This window comes from Pelodiscus sinensis, chromosome 4 (assembly GCF_049634645.1).
Source record: "Pelodiscus sinensis isolate JC-2024 chromosome 4, ASM4963464v1, whole genome shotgun sequence".
Lineage (NCBI taxonomy): Eukaryota > Metazoa > Chordata > Testudines > Trionychidae > Pelodiscus > Pelodiscus sinensis.
This window is the reverse complement of record NC_134714.1, coordinates 128,128,568-128,153,858: the sequence shown is the minus strand read 5'-3', so window position 1 is coordinate 128,153,858 and position 25,291 is coordinate 128,128,568. Positions and strand designations below refer to the sequence as shown.

Genomic DNA, 25,291 nt, shown 5'->3' with positions numbered 1-25,291 from the left:
CCCCTCTACCTCTTCTCCTGTGGCTCTGCCCACTCCTCCCTGCCACACATCCCTATGACTGGTAAAGAGTGGCAGGGCCTTGCCCTCCCCATCCCATTCCCTCCCCATCCCATTCCACTGTCGAGCACAAGGAAGTTTGGTCTGTGCTGGCTGTAACCCAGCTCTAGCTTCCCAACTGCACCAGCCTGTGGTACCTGATGCTACCTTCCAGACCTCCACAGGCTTTGCTATCTCTGTGCTGGTGGGCGATAGACAGACCCTGTCCCCTGGGTGTCCCTCTGCTCAGCCCCTGTTCCACGGAAGACTCCCAGAATGCTTAGCTCTCAAGGATTAGGACATACCTGCTTGTCAGATTCGACTCCCCAACCCTTCTCTCCTGAACCTGCAGCGCTGAGGCAGCGTGACAGGAAGAGTAAGCGTTTTATCCAAGCACAGAGATTCAAGTGTTAGCAATTAGCATTTTGTTAACACACGGGTATAGATGAAACCAAACCCTAACATGCTTTCTCAAGACTCACCTGAGCTCACTAGACGGTCCCCAGTCTCCCATAACTTAAGCTTCATCTTTTCCCCAGTATTTCCAACCAACCAGCCTGCGATCTCATTTTCACAAGATCCAGTCTGCTGGCAGTTTGTCTTCACCAACAGAAGAAAGACAGAGTGTCTTTCTGCCCCTCTCAAATGGTGATGTTTACCCGAAAATGGACTTCCCATCTAGCTGTTCTTTTCCTTTTGAAGTTCCTCATTAGCATTTGACACACAATGGTCCATCAGTGAGATAAGTAAACTATTTCACCAGAGGGTGATGAAGCACTGGAATGGGTTCTCTAGGGAGGTGGTGGACTCTCCATCCCTAGAGGTTTTTAAGGCAAATCCCTGGCTGGGTTGATTGAGTTGGGGTTGGTCCTGCTTTGGGCAGGGGGCTGGACTCAATGACTTCCTCAGGTCTCTTCCAACCCTATGGCTCTACAATATGAGTCTCCCATCCCTCTGTCTGGAGAAGTTTGTCTTTGTAAAAGAAGGCTCTTTGCTGGCCAGGCCTCGTGCACATAGCCTCCTACCTAAAGGTCACCCTCCCCCCGATGAAAAACCCCCATGCTGCGATATTTAGAAAACAAGAACCAAAACCAGACATGTAACTTTTGCCCTGGATGGGCCATGTCTGATAAGGCAGAACAAGAAAACAGGAAACCATCTCGCCCCTTTTCCTTCCCCCATAACCCTGTCACCACAGATGGGGTCTGCCCACCTATCACAGAAAAAACGCGCAAAAGCTTCATCTATAAATTGGCTTCCCCGCCCACACAAGAACTGAAGCTTCCCAAAAAAGAATTGGAAGGTAGAATTCGAGCCAGGTCCGAGGACTGATCACCTGAGGACCCCTTCCTGCTCACCGAATCAAACGCATTTCCCAGAGCGTAACGTATACCGAATATGTTGTTGTTGCTCTTGTAGTCTGTGTGTCTGTTAAATGTAAGTATTGTTATCTGAAATAATTTAGAGGTATTGTTAAGTAGTAGTGTTAATAGTTTTAGATAAATGATTAGTCTTATAAGTAAAACTGATGTAAATGTAACTGTTAATAATCCCTGGTCCGTTGTTGACAACTATTGGGATTTAGAAAAACCTCAGGGAATTTTCTTTACTGTATTGCATTTTGCTTATTGTTCATGTTAGTACTTATTTGGTGCCCACGTATGTAAGAAATTGATAAAATAATAAGTTACATGCGGAAGCCTTACAATAAAAGTTTAAACGATATCCAGTGAAAGCGTGTCTATTTCTGCACCCCTCTGGGACTGGCCACATTCCCGAACCTTCTATCTTAAATCAACAGTCTTAAGACATGTGTCCTTTGAGGCTATGTCTACGCTACAGGCTTCTTGCGCAAGAGCGCGTCCACAGTACAAAAGTGATGCGCTTTTGTGCACGAGAGCATTCAAACTGCACGGACGCTCTCTTGAAAGAAAGCTCTGATCACTATTCACAGAATAGCCACCAGAGCATCTATGCTTTTGCCGATTGGCACTTTTTGCACAAAAACCCCTGTTGCCCATCCACACACACCTTTTTGTGCTAGAACTCTGGTGCAAAAAGGAGTTATTCCTTGAAGAAAGAGGAATACCTACACTGCAAAAAAAACTCTCTGTTCTTTTGATTTACTGTACGTGAGTGTTTGCACAGAAACAGCTGTTTTTGCGCAAAAACCCTGCAGTGTAGATGTAGCCTGAGTGACCTGCCTTTAATCATTAACCTAGAGACCATAATTTTGCATCAATTTACATAACTCCTCCTCTGTGTTCCATCCATAACGTCTCACAAGGGTTCCGATGACCAAGCTTTCAGCACTGGAGCAGATACAATAGTAAAACAAGATGGTTAAGGTTAAAGAGACAGCTTTTAAGTGAGTTCAAGTAGGATTTAAGTGAATACAAGTAACAAGGCATAAAATTCAGACTCAGTCACAGAAAAAGAAAGATAGACCACTTACTAGTATCTACTTCAGAAACTCTCTCTGTTGCAAAAGAAAACTTTCTCGCCACATGCTCCCACAGATTGCTCACCAGCCTCTCAGGTCCGAACCCCTGCTCCGGAATCTGAAGGTTGTTTCCGTTTGTCTTCTTGGGTGCAGAGAATGAGATGGGCTGGGTGAGAGAGAAGTGTGTCTTGAAGTGTTTGTTTCACTTTTTTATAGTTCCTGTCGCCTTATTGAAAAACATTTCCAGCTGAGAACCAGGAGCCAAAGAATCAGCTAGGAAGGAAGTTCCCTGCTGGATCTTTCACCTCTTGAACCTTCCTTTGCTTTCTCTTCCTATTTGATGACCCTGTTTACTGCTTAAATGCAAATTCAGGAAAACACACATTCCTATATTTAGGACAGATCTGTTTTCTGACTGCTTCTTGGGCAGGGCTGTGGAGTTGGGAACATGTGCTGATAATACCAGACAGGAAACTCTTATCACTTCATGTACGATGTTGCTGCACATATTTTATCAGGCCAGAATTGAGCAGAAGATCACATGAGTTTCAAATTACAAGGTTTACCTTGAATAAAGAGAGTTACAGTAGTGTGCAGGGTGTGAATGTTACAGGAGTGCATAGGGTGTGAATTAAGGGGGACAGGAGTGTATTTCATCATAGATCGATAGATAGATGGACTGTATGGGGATAGATATGTCAGATTAGATTGGATTGTACGCAGAACCCAGACTCTTTTCTTTCCCATCCCCAGACTGGTGAAAGAGACATCACTTCCCTCTGCCCCCCATCCCTGAGTCTCCATTCCCAGCCTACCTATGATAGTACCTCCTCTCTTTTCTCCCAAGCAGCAGGTGGACCCCAGAAGGGGTTCCAGCACTTGTACTTCCACATCCACATGGGCACCCACACACATGTCAGAGCCTTTTGGGAATTTAGATGCGGTCTGATCCCTAGCCTGGGACCAAGTCCAGTTCCTGTTGGCAGCTGAAGGTGTCAATGCACAAAAACCTCTTCCGCAAAAAGGATCAGAAGAGAATATGCAAATGAGAGTGTGAGATTTGCAAATGAGCGCTTCATTTGCATTTCCTCTTCTGCCAAAACCTGACAGTGTAGACATAGCCTTAGAGGGCTGGGCCAGTAGCCTTCCTGCTTTACAGCTTTAACGTATACCCACATCCTACCTCATACCCAGGCCTGTCAACAGAGGGGGAGGGAGAAGATCACAGGGGAGAGGGAGAAGAACAGAGGGGAGGGGGAAGAACAATGGTGAATCCATTGATCTACAGCCTGAGGAACAGGGAGATCTAACACCATAACCATGGAGGGGCGTGGGATTCTTTCCTGGAAGGACATGAGGGCGTTCTCTCTCCAAGAATAAATAGACACAAATCAGATATCAGGAACGGCAATACACAAAAACCTGTAGAAGAACACTTCAATCTCCCTGGACACACAGTAGCAGATTTAACAGTAGCCATCCTGCAATAAAAAAACTTCAAGAACAGACTTCAAAGAGAAACTGCAGAGCTACAATTCCTCTGCAAATATGATACTATCAGTTTAGGATTAAACAAAGACTGTGAATGGCTGGCCAACTACAAAAACAGTTTCTCCTCTCTTGGTGTTCATATCTCCACATCAGCTGCTAGAAGTGGGCCATATCCTGACTGAATTGACCTGGTTATCTCTAGCCTTACTCTGGATTGGAACTCTTTTCTTATGCCTGTATATTTATACCTGCCTCTGGAATTTCCACGACATGCCCATGAAAGCTCATGCTCAAATAAATCTGTTAGGGTATGTCTACACTACCCCCCTAGTTCGAACTAGGGGGGTAATGTATGCATACCGAACTTGCTAATGAAGCCCGGGATTTGAATTTCCCGGGCTTCATTAGCATAAAGCCGGCGCCGCCATTTTTAAAAGCCGGCTAGTGCGAACCCCGTGCCGCGCGGCTACACGCGGCACGGACTAGATAGTTCGGATTAGGCTTCCTAGCCGCGCGGCACGGGGTTCGCACTAGCCGGCTTTTAAAAATGGCAGCGCCAGCTTTATGCTAATGAAGCCCGGGAAATTCAAATCCCGGGCTTCATTAGCAAGTTTGGTATGCATACATTATCCCCCTAGTTCGAACTAGGGGGGTAGTGTAGACATACCCTTAGTCTATAAGGTGCCACAGGACTTCTCATTGTTCTTGCAGATTCAGATTAACAAGGCTGCCCCTCTGATACTTCTCTCTCTGGGGCACCCTCACTGGTGGGACAGAGGCAAATGCAGAACCCGCTTCCAAGGGTGGCAGGTATAAATGGGACAGCCTGACACCCAGAACAGAGTTGTCTGCTGTTACTGAGCAGTCCGGAAGAGCGGTGGGACAGCAGGCAGGTAGTTGCAGCTTTGGCCTAGAACTTTGAGGGCCAGGAATCCATCAGTCTCCTAGTGTGGTTTGGAGTAAGTCACTTCCCTTCCATGTGCCAGAGTTCTCCCTCTGCGATAAACAACTTCCCCACCTCGTCAGAGGGGTCAGGAGATGCTTACATACAATGGTGATGAAGGCCAGATACACATCCATGACAGATATCTACTGCTACATAGCCCCGCTCCTACCTGGGCTCAGCCATGAAAGTATAGAAAAGTCTTATGCCCTGTGGGGGAAAGGAGTAGCAAAAAGAGAGAGGGGAAATGAAGGTTTGGCTGCGGAGGCTCTCAGCCAATGGCAGCACTACCTTTCCAGACAACATTTCACCGTGGATGCTGACCACTCCCCTTTCTCCTGGACACTTCAAACAAACAGGGCGAATGCCACGATGCCAAGATGGCGTTAGTTGCTCCAGGATTACGATACAGAAGCAATCCATGGAAAGGGGATGCTAAGGCCGATTGCTGATTAGTGGCTGATGCTTGGTTTGGGAAATAAACCAGTTGATTCCATTAGGAAGCCAGTCACACAGCTTAGTTATGTTCACTTCTTCAGGGGGGAAAGGTGACAGATAAGTGTGACAGGGTGAGCCAGGCTTTGAGGCTCCCTAGCAGAGGCCCTGTGGTCTTGCCACGATCCAGAAAAAAGGCCATAGACAAGTCCTCTGGGAGGCTAGAGTGGCTGTAGAGGAACCGGCCAATCAGGGACCCGAAAGGCTTTATAAAAGGAGCTGCAGGACCAGAGTCAGCTCAGTGTCTCTGGAGCCCTGAAGAGGGGAAGATTGAGCGGCTGATTGACTGAGGGAGCAGCAGCACCATGGAGAGCTCTGTATGGGGAGCTAGCGTGAGATTATTATGAACTGAGATAAAGCCCTGAGCGAGGGGCAAGAAACTAGGAGGAGAGACCCTGGTGGCACCACTCGCTCCTGGGTGAGGAAACGACCGGAGAGAAAAGGGACACTAGGTGTGTACCCCGGAAGAGGTTTGCGATACACAGGGAGTGACTCGGCCGGAGATCTGAGTTGACTAAGAGGCCTTTGGCGACAACCGAGAGACGGAGTGCAGGCGCCGCCCTCAGCCTGATGGGGGCGCTTGTGTGAGGTGAATGCCACCCTGTGACAGTCAGCCAATTTCCTGTCAACTCCTTATTGGCTAGGCCAGCCCTTCTGATTCTCGCCTGGGGATCCCCACAGCAGCGCTTGCTTCAGGAGCCGATTATTGGGCAGTGTTAAAAGACGGCACAACCCTGCCCCTCCCTTCTGCCACGTTGTGGTCGGCTGTAGTGCCCACTGCAACAGCCTGTTTTAGTACGACTCTGCTACGCAGCCGGGGCTATGGACAGCGGGTCGGTTTGCACCGGAGGTGCAGGATACTGCTTCAGCAAGGCGGATGCTCAAGAGATTGAGTTGGGTGTTTTTGTTCATCCCATTCAACTTCCATACTGTTGTGTGCCCAGCCCCATAATACCCGGCTCTCCCAGGGTACGCAGACACAGCTGGGTAAAAGTCGAATGAAGCAACGCAATTTCCGCTACGTCAATTGCGCAGCTGAAGTCGAAATAGCTTCTTTCAGCTTTCGGCGCTGTCGACCCAGCAGGAAGTGGAAGGAAGAACCCTCTTCCCCCGACTTCCCTTCCTCCTCGTGACATGAGGGTTGCAGGCATCAGACAAAGAAGTTCTCCGGATCGACATTATTTCGAAATAAAGGCTTATAATGGAGATGTGCACGACGTTATTTCGGAATAATGTCAGTTACTCCAAAATAACGCTGCTGTGTAGATGTACCCCTAGAGTGCTTTCCCTGCGTCAGTCTCAAAGGCGCTCTGCCAGGGAGGGCTGGATTATTATCCCCACCTAGGTCACACGTGGGGAAACTGAGGCAAAAAAATCAGAAGGAGTTATCCACCATGCAGCATGAATCGGGACTTGGGGACACGGTTGTTTTCACTCACTGGGTCAAACCTTCGGGGATAGCGAGCCCCTTCTCAGAGGGTATTTCCTCTGAAGGCCTCATCATCATTATCCAGTCATAATCATTTGTCTGGGCACAGAGCCGGCCTGGAGCAGCCCGACATTGCGCTAGGCGCTGTACAAACCCGCGGTCCCTGCCTGACAGTCAGTTACACAAGAGAGCACAGATGGGCAGTGGGCTATGAAGGAACAGCGAGAACACACAGCGGTATTCATGTCAGAGCAAGGCCTCACAAGACCCAGTGGCTAGAATCTCAAGCCATGCAGATTGGAATTAAATGGTGGCCTGGTTTTTTAACAGTGAGGGGGATTAACCTCCCCCGGGGAAGTTGGGGGTCTCCAGGCTGTGAGACGTCTGGGTGCCTCTCCGGCAGCTTGGCTCTAGTCAAAGGCACCCGATTCGGCTGCATGCAGGCATCCCGGGGGTGAAATTCTTTGGCCTGTTATGAGCCAATGGTTCCTCTTGGCCTTCGACTCAATGGAACTGTTAGTAATAGACCACATGAAAAGAGGGGACAGGACCAAACTTTGGGGGAGGTGTGGGGGTGCACACATCATAGCTTCATGCGTCCTTCCATCCCCCCGCCTCTGCAAACTCCCTGTGAGCCGCCCTCCTCTCCCCTTCAGTCCCTGTGCAACCCCCTGCCCCAGTCTCCCCCTGACTTCTATTTCCCTCTGCTCCCATATCTGGGTTGCCCCATTTTCTTCTGCCAGCAGCTCTCTATGCACACCCATTCCCTCCTGCCTGCATATTGGGGTGTGTGTGTGCTCCCCTTCCTGCATACCAGAGGGCCCATGTGCCCCCTTTCTCCTACCAGGGGCTCTGTGTGCCCCTCTTCCCCATACCTGGCTCCCGTATACTGAGCCTGAGGCCTTTGGAAGCTCAACCAAGAATGGCTGGGCCAGAGAAGAGACATCAGGCGGCCAATCCACTTTCCCTGCCTCCCAACACCCAAACCACAGGCTAGTCACCGAAACAGGGGTCGTGGGAAATTCAAAACAAAACAAATAAGGGTGGCCTGTTCTCCTGCACAGCTGTAGCCATCTGTGGGACTCACCGCTGCCTGGGGCCCAGAGCTGAGCTGGACTCCAGACAGACGGAGACATGCACAGAGACGAGAGAATCTCTCCAGAGAGGCTGGAAGGTCAAGATGCCAAGAGTTCAACTGGGGTTCTAAGTCCTGATTCAGAGCACGAGCTGGCCTCGGACAGGCTGGGGTCAGGAAAAAAACCGTCACCAGGGTGAGGGGGGCAGGTTATCCAATGACTGCTCACTGCCGGGCTCCAGCGAACCCCTCCAACTGTCCTACTGACGGGTCCCAGTCTGCTGGATTGCTGGTGGGGTAGGGTTACCAGGTGGCTTCAAAGAAAATACCAGACACACCTGATCTCAGTTGGGGGAGAGGAGGACCGGCAAGGAGGGGAGCAGGGCTGGCCGGGGGTGGGGGGAAGATTGGGGGCAGCGGGGCTGGCTGGGGGAGATCGGGGGGGCGGGACTGGCTGGTGGGAAGCAGGCTGGCTTGCAGGGGGTCGGGGGCAGTGGGGCTGGCTGGGGGGGTAGGTAGCAGCGGGACTGGCCGGTGGGAAGCGGGGCTGGCTGGAGGAGCAGGAGGGGGGTTGGGAGCAGTGGAGCTGGACGGGGAGATCAGAGGGGAGAACCTGCTGGTGTGGAGTAGGGCTGGCCTGGTGGGGGAGTGGGGCTGGCCGGGGGGGCGGTGGGGAGAGAATCAGCTGGTGGGGAGCGGGACTGACCCGGGCACATGCAGATCCCGGGGTGCTGCCCCTCCTGTGCACGGTCCCGGAGAAGCACAAGTGAGTCTGGTCCCGGGGATTCCATCCCGCTCCTGCCCCCCGGCCCCCCTGCCCTGGCTCATGCAGCATGAGTGTGTCGACCAGCCAGGCAGATCGCAGCTACGTACTGATACTCCTGATAATAATAAAACGTACCTAATTAGAAAATACAGGACATTTTATATGTCCGGTATTTTCTCAATTTGTTTCCCAGACAGACCCCTCAAATACTGGGCTGTCCAGTTCAAAACCGGACACTTGGCCACCCTATGGTGGGGTGGCAGCAGGGGTCGGCCCTCCCCACACACTTACAGCAGCAGTGGGATCCAGAGCAGCCTGCTCCGCTCCATCCCGCTGCCCTCTCCCAGCCTCCTGTGCTCAGAGAGCTGGGGCGCAGTGGGATGGGAGAGGGGGGCGGGGTGAAGCAGGGGGCTGGGGTGGAGCAGAGGTAGGATGGGGTCTGTGGTAGGGCGGGGCCTGGCCTGGCCTGGCCTGGCAGGCTCTTCAGTGTAGCAGAGGAAGGTCAAACACAACCCAAGAGCGGGAGGTGGAAGTGAGTCAACTTCAGACAGGAAATCAGGCCTGAATTCTGGCGCATGAGGGGAACTGAGCACTGGAGCAAGGCGCCAAGGGTTCTACCTCGCTGATAGCCAGGAAGGATGTTTTTCTCCGAGCTCTGCTCTGGGAATGGTTTGAAGGCAGTTCTCGAAACAGGAACTCAGGCCACATGATCCAGTGCTCCCTTCTGGTCTTAGAAGTCAGCAGTGAAGGGACGGGTAGCTCTGAAAACACCAGAAGAATCGGCACAACAGACCTGTTTTTGTTTGCCTGGGGACTCCCGGCAGGGAAAGGAAGGATCTGCCCTCTGACATGGGAATATGTAACAGGAGGCAGTGTGGCCTAGTGGCCAGAGCACAGAATTGGGAGGCAGGTGAACAGGGCAGCTCTCTTGCTGCCCTGCTGGGTGACCCTGAGCAAGACTCGTCCCTGCTTTGTTCCTCAGTTTACCCTTTTGTACAACAGGGACAATTCCCTGGGTAAGCACTTTGAAATTGGTTGATGATAAACATAGGAGCCTCTGTTGACATTGCTTTGCTCCTTAGCTAGCTTGTGTTGGTGAAAAATGAAGGGAAGAACTAGGTACCTTTAATGCCACATGGGGAGTGATTCATGGCTGCCCTATCCCCCCTCCTGCCCTGGGGAACGCCCCCTAGTACAGGCTTGTGGGAGCAGGGCTAACACCCTATGGGTCTGCATCCATGCATAGGAGCTATTGAACTAAGGGTACAAATTAGGCTGCTCTGACCTACACATATAATGGTCTGCAAGCCTAGACCAATCCGCGGCTGGGCATAACCCAGCCCAGCCACTCTTCAGTGTTACCTGCCCTGCCACCCTACAAAAGGCCAGGTCTGCCCTGCCGGCTGATTCTCCACTCCCCAGGACATTTCAACTTTGAATTTGTTTTTTTTTTAAATGAAACAACAACAGACATTTCCCCTGCGCCAGAATTCCGAAACCAAACTTCCCTCCGCTCAGTCAGAAAGTTCCGCGCGGAGATGAAGAAATGAAACGTCCCCGCCTGATTTGGGGGAAAAAAAGCCGATAAAATAAACGACACGTTGAAAGAAAAAGCCGTTACGAAACAAAATTAAAATCCAAATGTTCCATGTCGATATGTGACAAAACGCAACATTTCAGCCTGATCCAAACCTCCAAACTCCGCCCCCACCCAGCAGGATTAGAAGGGAACGGATGTGCTCCCCTTAAAAAGTTTGCATCATCAACCTGGCGTTTTCTGATGGGAAAATGTTCCGTTGGAAAATGCCTGGTCAGCGATACGCAGGCGGCAGGAATCAGCATTCACATTGCAGGCCACATCAGCACCTGCCATGGGCTGGGGAAGTAAATGGCCCAACTAGCAGCTCAAATTCGATGATGAATCCTGCTCACAGGCCACTGAGGCAGGTGGTGCGCACACTAGGAAGAAGCCCTGGGCAGCGCTGTGGTAACCATTTCTGTCCCGGGATAGTAGCCAGACAAAGCTGGTGTCAGTGTGGGCATCGCTCCCAGGTGTGTCCATTACAGCATCCATCCATCCAGCTGTGTCAGCGAGTGGGATCGTATGCTCTTGGTCCACATGGCGGGGGTTAAAAATTTCAGAAGTGCCTCCGACCTGTTCGACACGCAGGCTTTGAAAGGGTGTGACTCTCTTGGGTTGGGGGATTTTGAACAGATATCGTTGCATGGCACAGCAGAGCGTATAGTGAGTAGAGTACTCACCAGGGTTTCAATTCCTAGTGTTACCACTGGCTTTTCATGTCACTTCCGACAAGTCAGTTTCCCCATTTGTGACTGATGGGCAAAAAAGACCCACAGAGGAAGTGTTGTACTGCACTGATGAAACTTGTATAAGCTGGCAAGCTCTCCAGCTCAGGGCCAAAATATGAACTTAAAAGAGTTTAATTCTGATAATGATCAATGCACTGTAATCTGCCCAAGTCATGTTCGAGGGAGCATCCTGTTATCTTGCTTACTTCTTTTCTTTTCTAGCTTTTTAAACACTGATTAAGAAATGGCGAGATTACACGGGCACTTTGTGAAGGGGATAACAAGTATTTTATTCCATTTACTGTTTGTAAAAGATAAAATCCACCGCTTGGTGACCGCATGACGCTCAGAGATAGCTGAAGAACCTCCCCTCCATCTCCCTGCCTCAACCTCTCCCCCACTTTTAACATTGGCTAAACATGTGGTGTTAAATGTCAAAAAATAACTTTTTTTGACATTTAACATGAGGGCTGTTTTTTTAGATAAGTTAGTTATCTAGTGAGGGGAGCAGAGGGTGATGGACCTTGTTTCATAATCTTGGGACTAGCGGATTGGCTCAGGAAAAAGTATTTTATGACACAGCTGTAGAACAGGTTCAGATTAGACCAGCTGAGGTGGGGATAACTAATGTTGGGAGGCCGTGTGCCTTGGGAGCTCTCTCTTTCCCCAGGGACAGCCACAAGGGTAAGCTTCTGGCTTCTCCCCCTCTCTGTTGCTGCTTTTCTGTTCTTAGCTCTTTCTCTTCCTCAGCCATGTGCTGTCTTTGCCCCTCTTTAAATTCCCCCTTTTCTTCTGTGTGTTCTCTTTTAGCCTGTTTTTATATTTTTCTTTTTTAATGTTCCAAAATAACTCTCTTAAAATGCTCTTTTCCTCACCCATCCTTATTTAATATTTTTTTCAAAATGTTTCTCTCTTAGCCTCCCTATATATAAAAAATCTTTTCTCTAAAGTTGTTTTTATCGTGTTCTTACTAAACAATCTTCACTTTAGAATAAAATAATATAAAATTCCCTTTTCTGCCATGTGCTATTGCTTAACCTTTCTTTATATGTTTATTTAATATTTCAAAATAACAATTTTAAATGTTCTTTACTTAACCTACTTTTATATTGAGAATTTGAAAGTTTTTAAAAATGCTCCTCTCTTAACTTTTATATTTTTCCTTGTAATATTTTATTTATTTTGAAATAACTCCTAACTCTTTTAAATGTTCTTTTTTACTTACAGGCAGTCCCCGGGTTACGTACAAGATAGGGACTGTAGGTTTGTTCTTAAGTTGAATCTGTATGTAAGTCGGAACTGGTACATATTGTAGGGGAAACTCTAGCCAAACATTTCTCCAGAGCTCAGTTTTATTCTCCCACACCTCACTTCCCTCAGTCCTTTATTCTCAAGCTGAGGTGTCTGCTGAGAAAAGCCGCTCTGCGTCTCCCTGGTCTGCTGGGGGGGGGGGCGCTAGCTTCGCGTCTCCCTGGTCTGCTGGGGGGAAGCAGCTAGTGCAGGGTTGCCTCACCCATTTGTAAGTAGGGATCCGATGTAAGTCGGATCCATGTAACCCGGGGACTGCCTGTATTCCCCTGGCCAAATATAAATACTTAATACATTTTTTTTCCTTTCAGGTAGCCAAAAGTGCCAAACCTCAAGAGGAACAGAAATGGAGCTGGAGGGTGAGTTTTAAGCCCTAAAAGGGTGGTGGAAACCTGTCAGAAGTACATGGTGATGAATGCTATTGAGGTTTAATTTCACAAAGCTGAGGGGTTGATGGAAAGGAACAGTGGCAATTGTGTGAGAGAATGCAGAAGGGCTCTGACCACATCTGTCTGAGGCGTTAGGAAGGAAGCCGAGGAGAAGAGAAATGAGCTGAGTGGAGACGAGGAGTCAGGCTGTCTGCCCAGCGCGGAGGGCAAGGAGGTGGCTGGGAAGTCAGAGGGGCCCGGAGCATTTGCCCGGTAGCACCAGGTCCCGACAGAGCTGCAGAGCCCGAGAGACCTTCGGGGCCAGAAGAACCTCCTTGCTCCTAGCATCCTTCTGCCACCCCTGGCGCTGGGATCTCTGAAGCATGGAGGAGCAGCTGTACTGGGAGGCCTATGGCGACAACCAGACAAGTGACTGTGATTACGAGGAGTGGAGCCCGTCCCTGGTGCTCATCCCCACCATCTACCTGCTGGTTTTCCTGCTGGGTACCACTGGCAACGGCTTGGTGCTGTGGACCATCTTCCGAGGAGGGCAAGAGAAGCGGTGTTTGTCCGACACCTTCATCGCCAACCTCGCCATAGCTAACCTGACCTTCGTCGTCACCCTGCCTCTTTGGGCTGCCTACACCTGGCTGGGCTACCACTGGCCCTTCGGGTCCTTCGCTTGTAAGCTCAGCAGTTACCTGGTCTTCGTCAACATGTACGCCAGCGTCTTCTGCCTGATGGGCCTCAGCATTGACCGCTACTTGGCCATCGTGCGGCCCATGGCTAATGCCAAGATGAGGTGGAGGGCCAGCGGGCTGGTGGCCACCGTTGCCCTGTGGGCCTTGGCGGCCATTTTGGCTTTGCCAGCCATGATCCTCCGGCGAGCATCGGTGCTACCGGGGGAAACCAAGGTGACATGCTACATGGACTACTCAGGCATGGTGGCCAACGGGACCGAGGGGGCCTGGGAAGTGGGGCTGGGCCTGTCTTCCACCATGCTGGGCTTCGTGGTCCCCTTTGTCGTCATGCTGACCTGCTACTTCTTCATCGCCCGCACCATCGCTGACCACTTCCGGAAGGAGCACGGCGAGGAGATGAGGAAGAGGAAACGGCTGCTGAGCGTCATCATCGTGCTGGTGGCCACTTTTGCCCTCTGTTGGCTGCCCTTCCACCTGGGGCAGACCATCTATGTGCTGATGGACATGGACATGATGCCCTGGTCCTGTGGTTTCCACGCCTTCCTCAATAACTTGCACCCCTACTGCACCTGCGTGGCCTACATCAACAGCTGCCTCAACCCCTTCCTCTACGCCTTCTTTGACCCCCGCTTCCGGCAGGCCTGTACCGCTGTCCTGTGCTGCAGAAGGGGGTGCTGTCCGGGGTCCAGCAAGGACAGGTCAGCCAGCGACTCCTCCGGCCACAGCCAGGACCTACAGGGGAAGGGTGTGGAACTGCAGCAGGTGAAACTGGGTCCAGGCAGGCAGGAAAATCTGCTTCAAGGCTAAGAGAAGTGGGAGGGCACAGACCCATCCACAGGGACATTGTCTGCTGCCCCCTGTCTTCCATTCCTTCTCTCGCGCCTTCTTTTTTCTTTTCTCTCCGCCACTGCTTCCCTCGTTCATCCTTTGTCCTCTTCCATGTCTCCTTCTTTTCCTTCAGCTTTCTTAGATTCACTCCTCCCTTTGTGCAGCCCTTGTGAGGAGAAGGCATCCCAAGGTCTGTGGCTAAGCTGTGGAACTTCATTTCTAGCCTTTGGCATGGCAAGGTCTGCTAGGGGCCTGTCTACACTGTGTCTGACAGAAGCCTCCCATATAGTCATTCAAGGATGGATCCAAGTGCTCAGGCAGGCTTGTGTCTGTATGGCTAGACCAGGCTCGTACTCACACATGCTGCTATTTCTGGCAACCCAGTGCTTGTCTGTTTTCCCAGCTGCAGTGTAGACTGTCACAGAAAAACTAACACTTAGGGCCTGCAGCTTAGCAGGCTAGGATGAAAGTTCCCATCTTTGAAGTACATAGACTGGGACCCTGCAAGTGCAAATAGCAGCTGGTCCTTATCAGCTTTACCCCATGCCTTGAGCTGGAAACTACTAAGAGGTAAACAAGTTTGACCTCCGGCTCAACTCATGAGAATGTTAAGAGTGGCATTAAGTCAGTACGTGCACAACTGGTAAACAACTGTAGTATAAGTAGTGTAGGGAGTCTCGTGCCTGGTGGGTCTCACCAGGGACCTAGACCTCAGAGGGTGCCCTGGATTCCCTCAGCTGGAGCCACATCTACTGTAACCTGGTGCAAGGTGAAAGGAACGGGACTCCCCACAGACTGAAGGGGCGTAAGCATTTCTAAGTGCCTGTGTGATGGGGCGAACAAGCCCCACACTAAAGGGCGGAGAGTAGCCCAGGCCCAGCTGGCTGAAAGGGCCCAGCCCTTACAGCCCTGCTGGGCATGCTCCCGGCCGGGCCAGTATATAAAGCAGGCAGTGGCCCAGCAGAGGGGAGATCAGCTAGAGGTCAGGAGGAGCCAGGTTGCAAATCCAGTGTTCCTGTGGCATCTCGGACTCAACTGAAGGCAGGCGTGGGACCCCGGGAGTGAAGCCGACCCCAACCCTGCGGAGTAATGGGCACACCTGCTCTGCCAACTCCAGCCCCGGTAAGGACCACCGCACAGACAGACAGGCTACAAAAGGGGGGGGGGTGCTAGGGTGGTAGGAAGCGGCCCAGGGCAGAGGTTTCCTAATCCAGCTTGGTGCGTAGTGGCTAGATTCCCCACCAAGCTGGCAGGACCTTGAGTCCCTGCCCACAGGGCCCTGGGCCGGGACCCGGTGGAGAGGGAGTCACTCGGGCCTGAAGAGGCTTTTCCCCAGAACTAGGCTGGAGTACCGTATATGCCCTGAGAGCAGGGCCGAGACTTTTGGGGATTTTGGTTACTCTATATGCCCTGATAGAGGGGCCGAGACTTTTACGTTGGGACTGTGGGTACTGTGTAGGCCTGTAGTAGGAGGCCGAAACCCCTGACAGGGGCGTACCCCCTGACAGCCTGTTACTCTCTTGTGCATTGCTCTGCCTATGCTTATTGATGTGTCCCTTTGCAGTAGCTGTGTAACCATAGGGCAGCATTATCCCTGTAATAGTAGTGATGTAGTGAGATTAATAAAAGCAACTATCCCTAATTGTCACTGGTAAAGCGAATTCATAATCCTGTTTGGCTATGGCCCTGTGAGTTGACATAGACATAGCCGGGAGGACCCCAGGGATAAGGGATGTCTGCATTCCTGTTCCTTGCTCCTGGGGCTGGCAGGGGTCCATTCTGGTCACTGGCTGGGCTTTGGGGTAGGGTGTTAATTTTGTAGCGGTGGAAGGGTTGGGAGCTGGAAGATTCCTCAAATAATCACTCCTGTAACTTAGTGGCCCCTCCCTGCTTTAGAGTTGGTTTCAGTGCTCTGCACAGGGTCTCGTGGCTGGATGGCTGCACTTGCCTCTCCTGAGTCACTAGCAGCTGCTCAGTGACATTATCTGATTAAAATATGACCATCTAGATCCCTGCTGTAACCTCAGTTATGTGTTTGCAGCAACTCTTGTACAAGCTGTGTCCAGTGAGGTGTCTATGGAAAGCTCACAACTTGCTGGTTATGCCATTCAGACACATGTATCATTTTGCATTTGAGGCTATGAACATGGGCTATGCACTTTTATTTCAAAAGTTTGTTTCTGGGAGAAGCCCACACTGGGTTTGATCAACGTTTTGTGAGGGGACTATGCAGGTTGAATACCAGTCCTTGCCCGACAATGGGCACTGAGACGTGTCAATCCACATCTGGGAAGCCGTCCTGAGAATGTTCAGACTAGCATGAGAACAATGGCTTCTCCCTGCTAAGACCTGAGTCGTGCACGGACAGGTGACTTGCCCATGTGACTCCAGACACCATCTTGTTGATGTACTTTTCCACAGCAAGAACAATGGGATTCTGTCCACATGGCCCTGGATATCCTTCCATTTTTGTCTTCAGTCCTTCTTCTTACCACTTTGCTACAAACTGAAGCTCTAGACGAAGATCTGATCGATTCATCCAGGCTGTGGCTGTTCTCCAAAGACCTGACTTATGCCAGCACTGCTACAGGCCTGCACCAAGAACTTTGCAATTGCTGGATGTATTGGATTCCTTTCACAATTCTTTCTTTCCTTGTCTTTTTTAAAATTCTAAAATCACTGCCAGCGTGATTTTTGGGTGCGCTCCTAAGTTATAACTAGACCTGGGCATGTGGCTGATCCTTGAAGGCCGAAGAAACTTGTATTTGATGACATAGGTTTTTATTAACCTCCCATCTCTATAAGGAGCGTTATCAGAGAACTGGAGTGTCTGAGGGAATTGTGAGTGTGACTTCTTGTCAGCCAGAGAGGGGAAACAGAAGTTTTCTTTTGGACGGGTTTGGCTTGCCTTACAGTGAAGGAGCCTCTGTCTTGGGCTGCGGAAACTCTGTTTCCAAGCAGTTTGCCTTGAATAGGTACTCACAGCAATGTCCCCCCCAGAACATACTTCCTCACACACCGGTCCCATGTGATCCCTACTTCCCTGCCTTCCATACGAGGGTCGCCTCTTTTCCCCCACCAACCAGTGGCTCTTATGCATACCCATTTCCTCCTTTCTGCATACAGAGAGCTCAGTGTACCCCATTTCCTGCTTATTGGGGGCCATGTCCCCTTTCCTGTGAGCCAGGGGTTCAGTGCGTTCCCTTGTCATGAACGGGGGAGTGTTGACCAGCACCCGGTGACTAAGGGGTTAACTCAGGTACCTAGCAAAGGTGTTGGCCAGGGGGCCGGGAGAGTCAATCAAGATAGAGGCTTGAAACTTGAATTGGATATAGATTCCCAGCCTGCTTTCGTTGTCTGGGAGAGTTAACACCAGGAGCTGAGACAGAATGATTTAAACCCAAGCAGAACTACCATGTCCCCATGGAATTCAGGGCATGGGAGCGGACTAAACAAAAAGAAAATTAGAAGTGAGGACCAGGGCAATGTGAGTCTAGTCGCATTCAGGGTAATTTTTGTTTATTTTGTGGTTTGGTTTGGACTGCTCTGTGTGAGTCTAGGCCTCCCTCTCCCCCTTTATCATCTAAACATTGTGCCAAGGCTTTTTTCTCTGGTTTTTTAAAATTTGATTTCCTCAGCTATTCAGTAAAATCTAGCAACCAAGTATGCTTGATCAGTTTATCTTTTTTTTTTTATTTTTTTTTTATTTTTTTTTTTTAAGGTGAGGATTTGATTCTTGTGTCCTGGAAGGTCTGTCTTTGGGTATCTGCAGGCCTCTGACTGAGGGGTCAGCTACCAGAGACTGCAACTTGTTTTTGTCTTTTCTTTTTCAAGCTCTTTTGGGGGCAATCCCTGAGGGTGGTTTCAAGTGTTCACCCCTGTTTTTTTAGGGATCAAAAAGCACTTGATGGTGGCAGTGAAATCCCCAAAATCTAGGTATTAGGATTTGGGGGAGGGGAGAGTTTTTGAAGCCAGTGCCTGTAGAGGTAAGGTTTTGAAGCTTTCTTGGGGCTCCCACCTTCTGCATTCATCGTGCCAGAGTTGGGAACAGCCATGACATGGTGGGAGCGGTGGGATCATTTTGAACCAGGAACACTGACCTCCGGATTTTAAAAGCACACATTTTTTTTTCTTCTGTTTTGCTGTTTGGAAGTTTTGGAGGGTTTTTTCTTCTTCTCCTTCTTCTTTTCTGTTGCTGCCTTGGGTAAAGGCACACAGAAGGTAACATTTGCACAGCCAGAGAGTCCAAACCAAAGAGTGTTTTGTTTTTTCCCTGGCTTTCGGGGCAACTGGATAGCGAGGCTGAATAGGGCAGGGAAACAGCCCAGCGCATGCTTTTGCGGTTGGGCAGAGTAGCCCTGGAGCAACCAACCCTTCCTAAGTGACACCGAGGGGTGTCTAGTTTTTGCCCAGACTGTCCATTATTTAGGTCCCCTGTCCGGTAAAAAAACCCAGAAAATACCAGACATGTGAAATGTCCCGTATTTCCTGTTTCTCTCAGATGGAAGCCCAGTGGGGACAATTTTCCCTGCTGCATCTGGCGGGGGCAGGTCAGTGAGGAGCACGGGGCCATTTAAAGGCGTAGTGCCACTTTTTTTTTTTTTTTTTTGCTTAACAATGCTGATCTCCCCCTTTTTTCTTTTCAACAATTTTTTCCCCAGTGTGGACATCCCACGAGGAATAACGGGGCTGCCGACAAAGGGCTTTGATGTCGGCAGGGGAGCGTCCAGACTAGCGCGCTGAGCGGACAAAAAGCTGATCAGCTGTTTGTCGGCTCAGCGCAGCAGCCATGTAAATTTAAATGAAGCCGCGATCATTTAAATCGCAGCTTCATTTGCCTTTGCCTACAACCCTAATCTACATGGCTCCATCGATGGAGCCATGTAGTCTAGACACAGCCTATGAGTTTTTTATATTCTCCCTTTCGGGCTGCGCAATGCACCTGCAACTTTCCAAAGGCTTGTGGATAATCTACTAGCTGGATGTGGGGAATTTGCACTGGTCTATCTAGACAATATGTCCGTTTTCTCTGATTCATGGGCAGAACACCTAGAACCCCTCCAAGCTGTCTTCCAACGCATAAAGGAGGCAGGGCTAATGGTTAAGGCTAAAACATTTCAAATTGGCCTAAACAAGGTAACTTACCTTGGACACCAGGTGGGTCAAGGAACTATCAATCCCCTATAGTCTAAGGCTAGAAGCTATCCAAAATTGGCTTGTCCCTAAGTAAAAAACCCAGGTCCAATTCTTCTTAGGCTTGGCCGGGTATTATAGGCGATTTGTACCGTACTACAGTGAAATCACCGCTCCACTAACTGACCTGACCAGAAAGAAGCAACCAAACACAGTCCAATGGACTGATCAGTGCCAAGAAGCTTTTAACCAGCTTAAGGCTGCCCCTGATGTCAGACCCTGTACTAAGGACCCCAGAAAACGGCCACATTGTCTAGATAGACCAGTGCAAATTCCCCACATCCGGCTAGTAGATTATCCACAAGCCTTTAGAAGGTTGCAGGTGCATTGCCCAGAGTATGACAAGCCTTTCACTGTCACTACAGATGCGTCCGAGCGAGGTGTGGGGGCAGTTTGTTGCAGACGGGACCAGATTAACAACTTCACCCAGTCATGTTTCTGAGCAAAAAACCATCTGAGAGAGAAAACCACTGGTGTGTCTCAGAGAAGGAGTGCGATGCTATTGTGTAAGCTCTAGAGAAGCTATGACATATGCGTGGGGATGACGCTTTTTTCTGCAGACCGACCATTCTGCTCTTCAGTGGCTTCATTCAGCCAAAACGACTAACGGGAAACTCCTTCGGTGGAGTTTGGCTCTCCAAGACTTCGACTTTGACGTACAACACATGTCAGGAGCTTCCAAGAAAGTGGCTGATGCCCTCTCCAGTGAGGCTATGTAGGACTCTCCCTGTATATCAGTCATTGTGCTCCACAGATGTGGAAGGGGTTTGTTTCATTCTCCTGTATTCAGTAGTAAATACAGAGTGTGCATGTACTTATTAACTATGTTTTAACCAAGACTTCCAGGAAGAAATCTCAGCCAATGTGGCCCAGCCTGTCCAGCACCATCTGTGATTTGGGGGGGCGTGTCATAAACGGGGGAGTGTTGACCAGCACCCAGTGACTAAGGGGTTAACTCAGGTACCTAGCAAAGGTGTTGGCCAGGGGGCCGGGAGAGTCAATCGAGATAGAGGCTTGAAATTTGAATTGGATATAGATTCCCGGCCTGCTTTCGTTGTCTGGGAGAGTTAACACCAGGAGCTGAGAGAGACAGAATGATTTAAACCCAAGCAGAACTACCATGTCCCCATGGAATTCAGGGCATGGGAGCGGACCGAACAAAAAGAAAATTAGAAGTGAGGACCAGGGAAATGTGTATCTAGTTGCATTCAGGGTAATTTTTCTTTATTTTGTGGTTTGGTTTGAACTGCTCTGTATGATTCTATGCCTCCCCTCTCCCCTTATCAGCTAAACATTGTGCCAAGACTTTTTTCTCTGTTTTTTTTAAAATTTGATTTCCTCAGTTGCTTGGTAAAATCTAGCAGCCAAGTATACTTGATCAAGTTTATCTTTTGTTTTGTAATAAAAATCACTTTTTTGAAGGTGAGGATTTGATTCTTGTGTCCTGGAAGGTCTGTCTGGGGGTATCTGCAGGCCGTGCCTTTTTTGTAAGAAAAAAGGTGCCGGTACCCCAGAGGAAAGTTGTTGAGCAAAAGAAAAGCCACACTGGGGACCAAAATGTGGTCGTGGCCCTTTTAATACCCACATATCCCAAGCAGGCTTCTGTCGGGAGCCAATCCCCAGGAAAATAAATGCCAATAGGTGCTGGTATGCCTGAGGAGAATGCCATTCATTTACAGTATGCTAGGAAAATAGGGGTGTACAGTCACAAAGAAAGCACTGCTAGGACCAAAACTGACCCCTCTGTCAGAGCCAGACATCCTCACCCTGCCTCCCATTCCAATGCTCCCACCCCTCCCCAGAGCCAGGCACCCCAGCGCCCTCCCCCCAACCAAATTCCCCTCCCCCAGAGCCAGGCATCAGAGGGACGAGACGGGTAAGGTAACCTTACCTTCAAAGTGGCCGCTCCTGCGTACAGGGAGGTAGCATGTGGCCTAACTTCTGGCTCATTGCTCTATGCGTCACGTGGGCCTGTGTGGTGTGCGCGCTGGTCTCACCCCAACTCGCGCTGGGCCCAGGGCAACTGCCCCCTCCTTGCTACGCCTTCAGTGTCGGTTCAATGAGTCCCCCCAGCCCGGCTGAGCTGCCCGCTGCTTTTCTGCCCTCCCCCCAGCCCAGCTAAGCCGTGCACCGTTGTTCCACCTGCGCTGCCTAGCTGAGCCATGTGCTACTTTTCCACCCCAACAATGGAGCCGCATGCTGCTTTTTAGCCCCCCCGCCAGCCCAGCTAAGCTGTGCACCACGGTGTGAGTGCTCCTAGGGCCGGGGGCTGTGCTGGGGAAAGCAGCAGGGTGTGAACACTCACAAACAAAGGTGCCGGTACGCCGTATCGGTGCGCACCGTCACCGAAAAGCACTGTCTGCAGGCCTCTGACTGAGGGGTCAGCTACCAGAGACTGCAGCTTCTTTTTCAAGCTCTTTGGGGGCAAAAGAGTTTGGGGTACCTCCGGGGTTGGTTTCAAGTCTTCACCCCTGGTTTTTTAGGGATCAACAAGCACTTGATGGTGGCAGCGAAATCCCCCAAATCTGGGTATTAGTATTTTGGGGGGAAGTTTTTGTAACCAGTGCCTGGAGACACTCTTGCGGGCTCCCACCTTCTTCGTTCATAGTGCCAGAGTGGGAAACAGCCTTGACACCCCCTTTCCCATACTAGGGGCCTCATGTGACCCCTTACTCCTACCAGGGTCTCCATGTGGCTCCGTTTCCCCACAGCAGGGACGCCATGTGGAACACCCTTTGCCCACTCCAAAGGCCCCGTGCGGCCCCCTCCCCTGTACCAGGTGTTTTCTGTGGCCATATCAAAGGGGTGGCCTCTTGCCCCATGCCAGGGTCCCGTATATCGAGCAGGAGGCCTCTGGAAGCTCAACTAAGAATGACTGGGTGTGACGGGGCGTACCAACCCTGCACTGGGCATGAAAGAGTGAACCAGAGCTACCTGGCAGCGAGAGCCCCGCCCTCTGTCCTACTGGGCATGCTCCAGCCACGGACCGGTATAAAGACCGGTGGATCAGCTCAGTTGGGCATGACTGCTGCGGAGGAAGGAGGTGCTACCAGTGCTCTACAGGAGGAGCTACAGGAGGACTGAACTGCGGAAGCCAGTCGGGGGAACGGCTGGAGAAACGCAATGGGAGACGAAGCCGACGTCAGGGAGGTGGGTAGGAAGTAGCCTGGGGCGGGGAGCTGGAGCCCTGAGAACTCAACGTGTTGCGGGAGGATTCCCCGTTGAGCTAATGGTGGGACACACCCACCACTGACAGGGCCCTGGGCTGGGACCTGGTGGAGAGGGAGGGCCGGGTCCTGCCACCCCACTAACCCCCAAGGGGGGCGCTACAGCTGTGCCTGTGGACTTTGGCCACTAGGCCTTACTGCCTTGGAACAGGGAGTGTTTGATACTGACTCTGGCTGCTAGGCCTTACTGCCCTGATTACAGGGGGCACCGCTACTGGCTGGGGCTGTCAGGCCTCACTGCCCTAAGGAAAAGGTGTGATAACTGATTCAGGCCGCCGCCCTGAAGGACCCGGGCTCTGGGCCTCCTACCTGGGAGAAGGGTTGTTGTACTGACTATGGCCCAAGGCCGGCCTGTTGTGGGGAGCAGGGAGGTAGAGAGACGACCTGGTCCACAGAGCCTGAGACACGCACAGGGAGCAGCACTCAGTTAGAGGCTAAGAAGGGGCCGGGCATGCCCAGTCTGTGACACTGGGCCGGAGAAGAGACGTCAGGTGGCCGATCTGCTCTCCCCGTCTCACAACACCCAAACTGCAGGCCAGTCACTGAAACTGGGGTTGTGGGAAACTCAGACCAAACCAAAGCAAATAAACAACATGGGTCACTTGTTCTCACGAGCAGCTGTAACCATCTGCAGGACTCACTGCTGCCCGGGGCGCCGGGCTTAGCTGAATCCCAGACAGACCGAGACACACACAGGGACGACGAGAGACTCTCTCCAGAGTAGCAGGAGGGTCAAGACACCCAGAGTTTACTTGGGGCTGTACAGCCGCACGATTCAGAGCATGAGCGGGTCTCCGACAGGAGCCAGGAAAAAACCTTTCGCATACGTGAGGGGGGCAGATTATCTGATGACTGCTCACTACTGGGGTCCACACCCTCTGGTGCTGTCAGCACGCACGGAAACTGTCCGGGTGTGATCTGGTTCAGTCTGGCAAGCCCAAGAGGTCTGTGGCCGCAGGGCAGTAAATAGCCCTCTAGGCGTTTGCCCCAGATCTAGGCTCATGCTGGTTTCAGTGTTTTGAATGAGCTCGGAGAGGGAGTAAATGGCTCCTGGATAGGCCGACCGTATGTTCTGGATTTTCCAGACCACTCTCGAATTCCAATATTCTGTCCCATTGTCCCCATAAACCACTGAAATGTCCTGGAAATGCCAATATTTTGGTGGAAGGAGGGAAAGCCCCGAGGCTCCCTGCCGGATCCGGCTCATGGGGAAGAAGTGTAACCCACACACCTAGTGTGGGCCACTGACCACAGCAACAGATAAGAACAAGAGACCTCGACAGCAGGGGCTGGGAGCCAGCTGGCTTTTAGCTCAGAGGGTAGAGGCTCCTATAGTCAGCTCCAGAGATCCCTGGTTCAAATCTGTCTGGTGGCGGTTACAGACACACAGCTAGAAGCGGCTGCATGTGCTGCCGTTTCCCTGCTCTGGCTGGGGGAGCAGGAGCACTGGGACGTGTTTCCTGGAGGCTTTTCCTGCTGCGCTGCAGTCCGGCCAATAGTGGCAGAGAAAGGCCGGCCAATAGTGGCAGAGAAAGGCAGCGCCTGGGGCACCGTGTTGGGGGCTGCGTGAAAGCAAGTGGTCCCCCCTCTCCTGAGGCCCAGACCTGGCACCCCCAACCCCCTCACTCACCACTCTGCCCATACCCTGCACCCCTCCACTCACTGCCCTGCTGACATCTCGCCCCCCCAGCACGCTCGCCGACACCCCAGCCTGCTCGCTCATCCCCCCACTGACACCCTGCACCCCCAGCCTGCTCACTCACCCTGCCAACATCCTGCATCCCCAGCCCGCTTGCTCACCACACTGCCCCCCAGCCTGCTCACTCACTGCCCTGCCAATGCCTCACCCCCCCAGCCCACCTGCTTGCCACCCTGCCAACGCCCCGCAGCCCCAGCCCCCTTATTCACTCGCCTCCCTGCCGACACCCTGCACCCTCACCCCCTCACTCACTGCCCTGCCAACACCCCTCACCCCGGCCCTTCACTTATACCCCCCAAGCCAAGACCCTGCACCTCTAGGCTGCTCACTCACCCCCCCCCCCACTCCTCTCACTGCCCGCTCCCTGCTGACCCTACTCACCGTCCTGCCGACACCTCTCGCAGCTCCTGTGTCCCAGTTGTTGGTGTGGCAAATACGGTCACTGTACTTGTGGAGGGTGTTCACAGAGGACTGTGCACTGTCAGGGCCCCCGGCCTCTGGAAGAGAAGGGGAATAACACAGCGGCGCCCGGAGGGGTGAAACACACAGGCAGGCACCGACGAGAGGTGATGTAAGTGGGAGCAGCCTCCCAGCACGCGAAATGGGATGCCACAGACATGGAAGTCGCCACCAGGTGCTGCTGTGAGCTCAGGGATGAGAGAGAGAACCAGGCGGAGCGGCAGAAAGGGAGCGTTTGCTCCTGTGGGTCTATATGGTTCCTGCCGGGCCCCCGGGCTCGGCCTTGGCACTTCTCTATGAAGCCCGAGCTCTGAGTACGTCTACACTGCAAGCTTCTTTCGGAATAAGCTTTCCCGGAAGAGAGCTTCTGGAAAAGCTTATGTCAAAATAGAGCATCCACACTGCAGGGAAGCCTCAAAATTAGTCGGAGGCTCCTCTAATGTGGACACGCTATCTCGACTTAAAGCCCCAGGAAGCCCTGGGGAGGAATCCTATATATAATACAGTAGCCCAATGTCTG

General features: G+C 51.5%; 2 protein-coding genes across 4 annotated transcripts in view; one reads left to right on the top strand and one right to left on the bottom strand.

Moving 5' to 3' along the window:
• The window catches only part of LOC102463971 (mas-related G-protein coupled receptor member H-like), a 29,862-nt gene extending 4,970 nt beyond the window's left edge, over window positions 1-24,892 (bottom strand). Inside the window, exons 1-2 of one of the 2 annotated variants that reach the window (XM_006116925.3) lie at window positions 24,694-24,892; window positions 2,492-2,645 (exon numbers count right to left, since the gene is read on the bottom strand). The gene's annotated coding sequence lies outside the window, so the exon portion shown is untranslated. The remainder of the gene's footprint in view (window positions 1-2,491; window positions 2,646-24,693) is intronic. The other variant, XM_014570390.2, reaches the window with a different exon arrangement.
• On the top strand, window positions 11,482-22,619 carry LOC102450075 (apelin receptor). 2 transcript variants are annotated; one of them, XR_012903722.1, is made up of 3 exons: window positions 11,482-11,672; window positions 12,608-15,315; window positions 19,752-22,619. XR_012903722.1 is itself a non-coding variant. In XM_075928579.1 (2 exons), the coding sequence occupies exon 2, from the start codon at window positions 13,048-13,050 to the stop codon at window positions 14,170-14,172; it is 1,125 nt and encodes a 374-aa protein (XP_075784694.1). In that variant the 5' UTR covers window positions 11,482-11,672; window positions 12,608-13,047; the 3' UTR covers window positions 14,173-17,885. The 2 variants fall into 2 exon arrangements, 1 of the variants encoding a protein (XP_075784694.1); XM_075928579.1 differs by lacking the exon at window positions 19,752-22,619 and having other exon boundaries at window positions 12,608-17,885.
• Window positions 24,893-25,291: the final 399 nt, after the last annotated feature.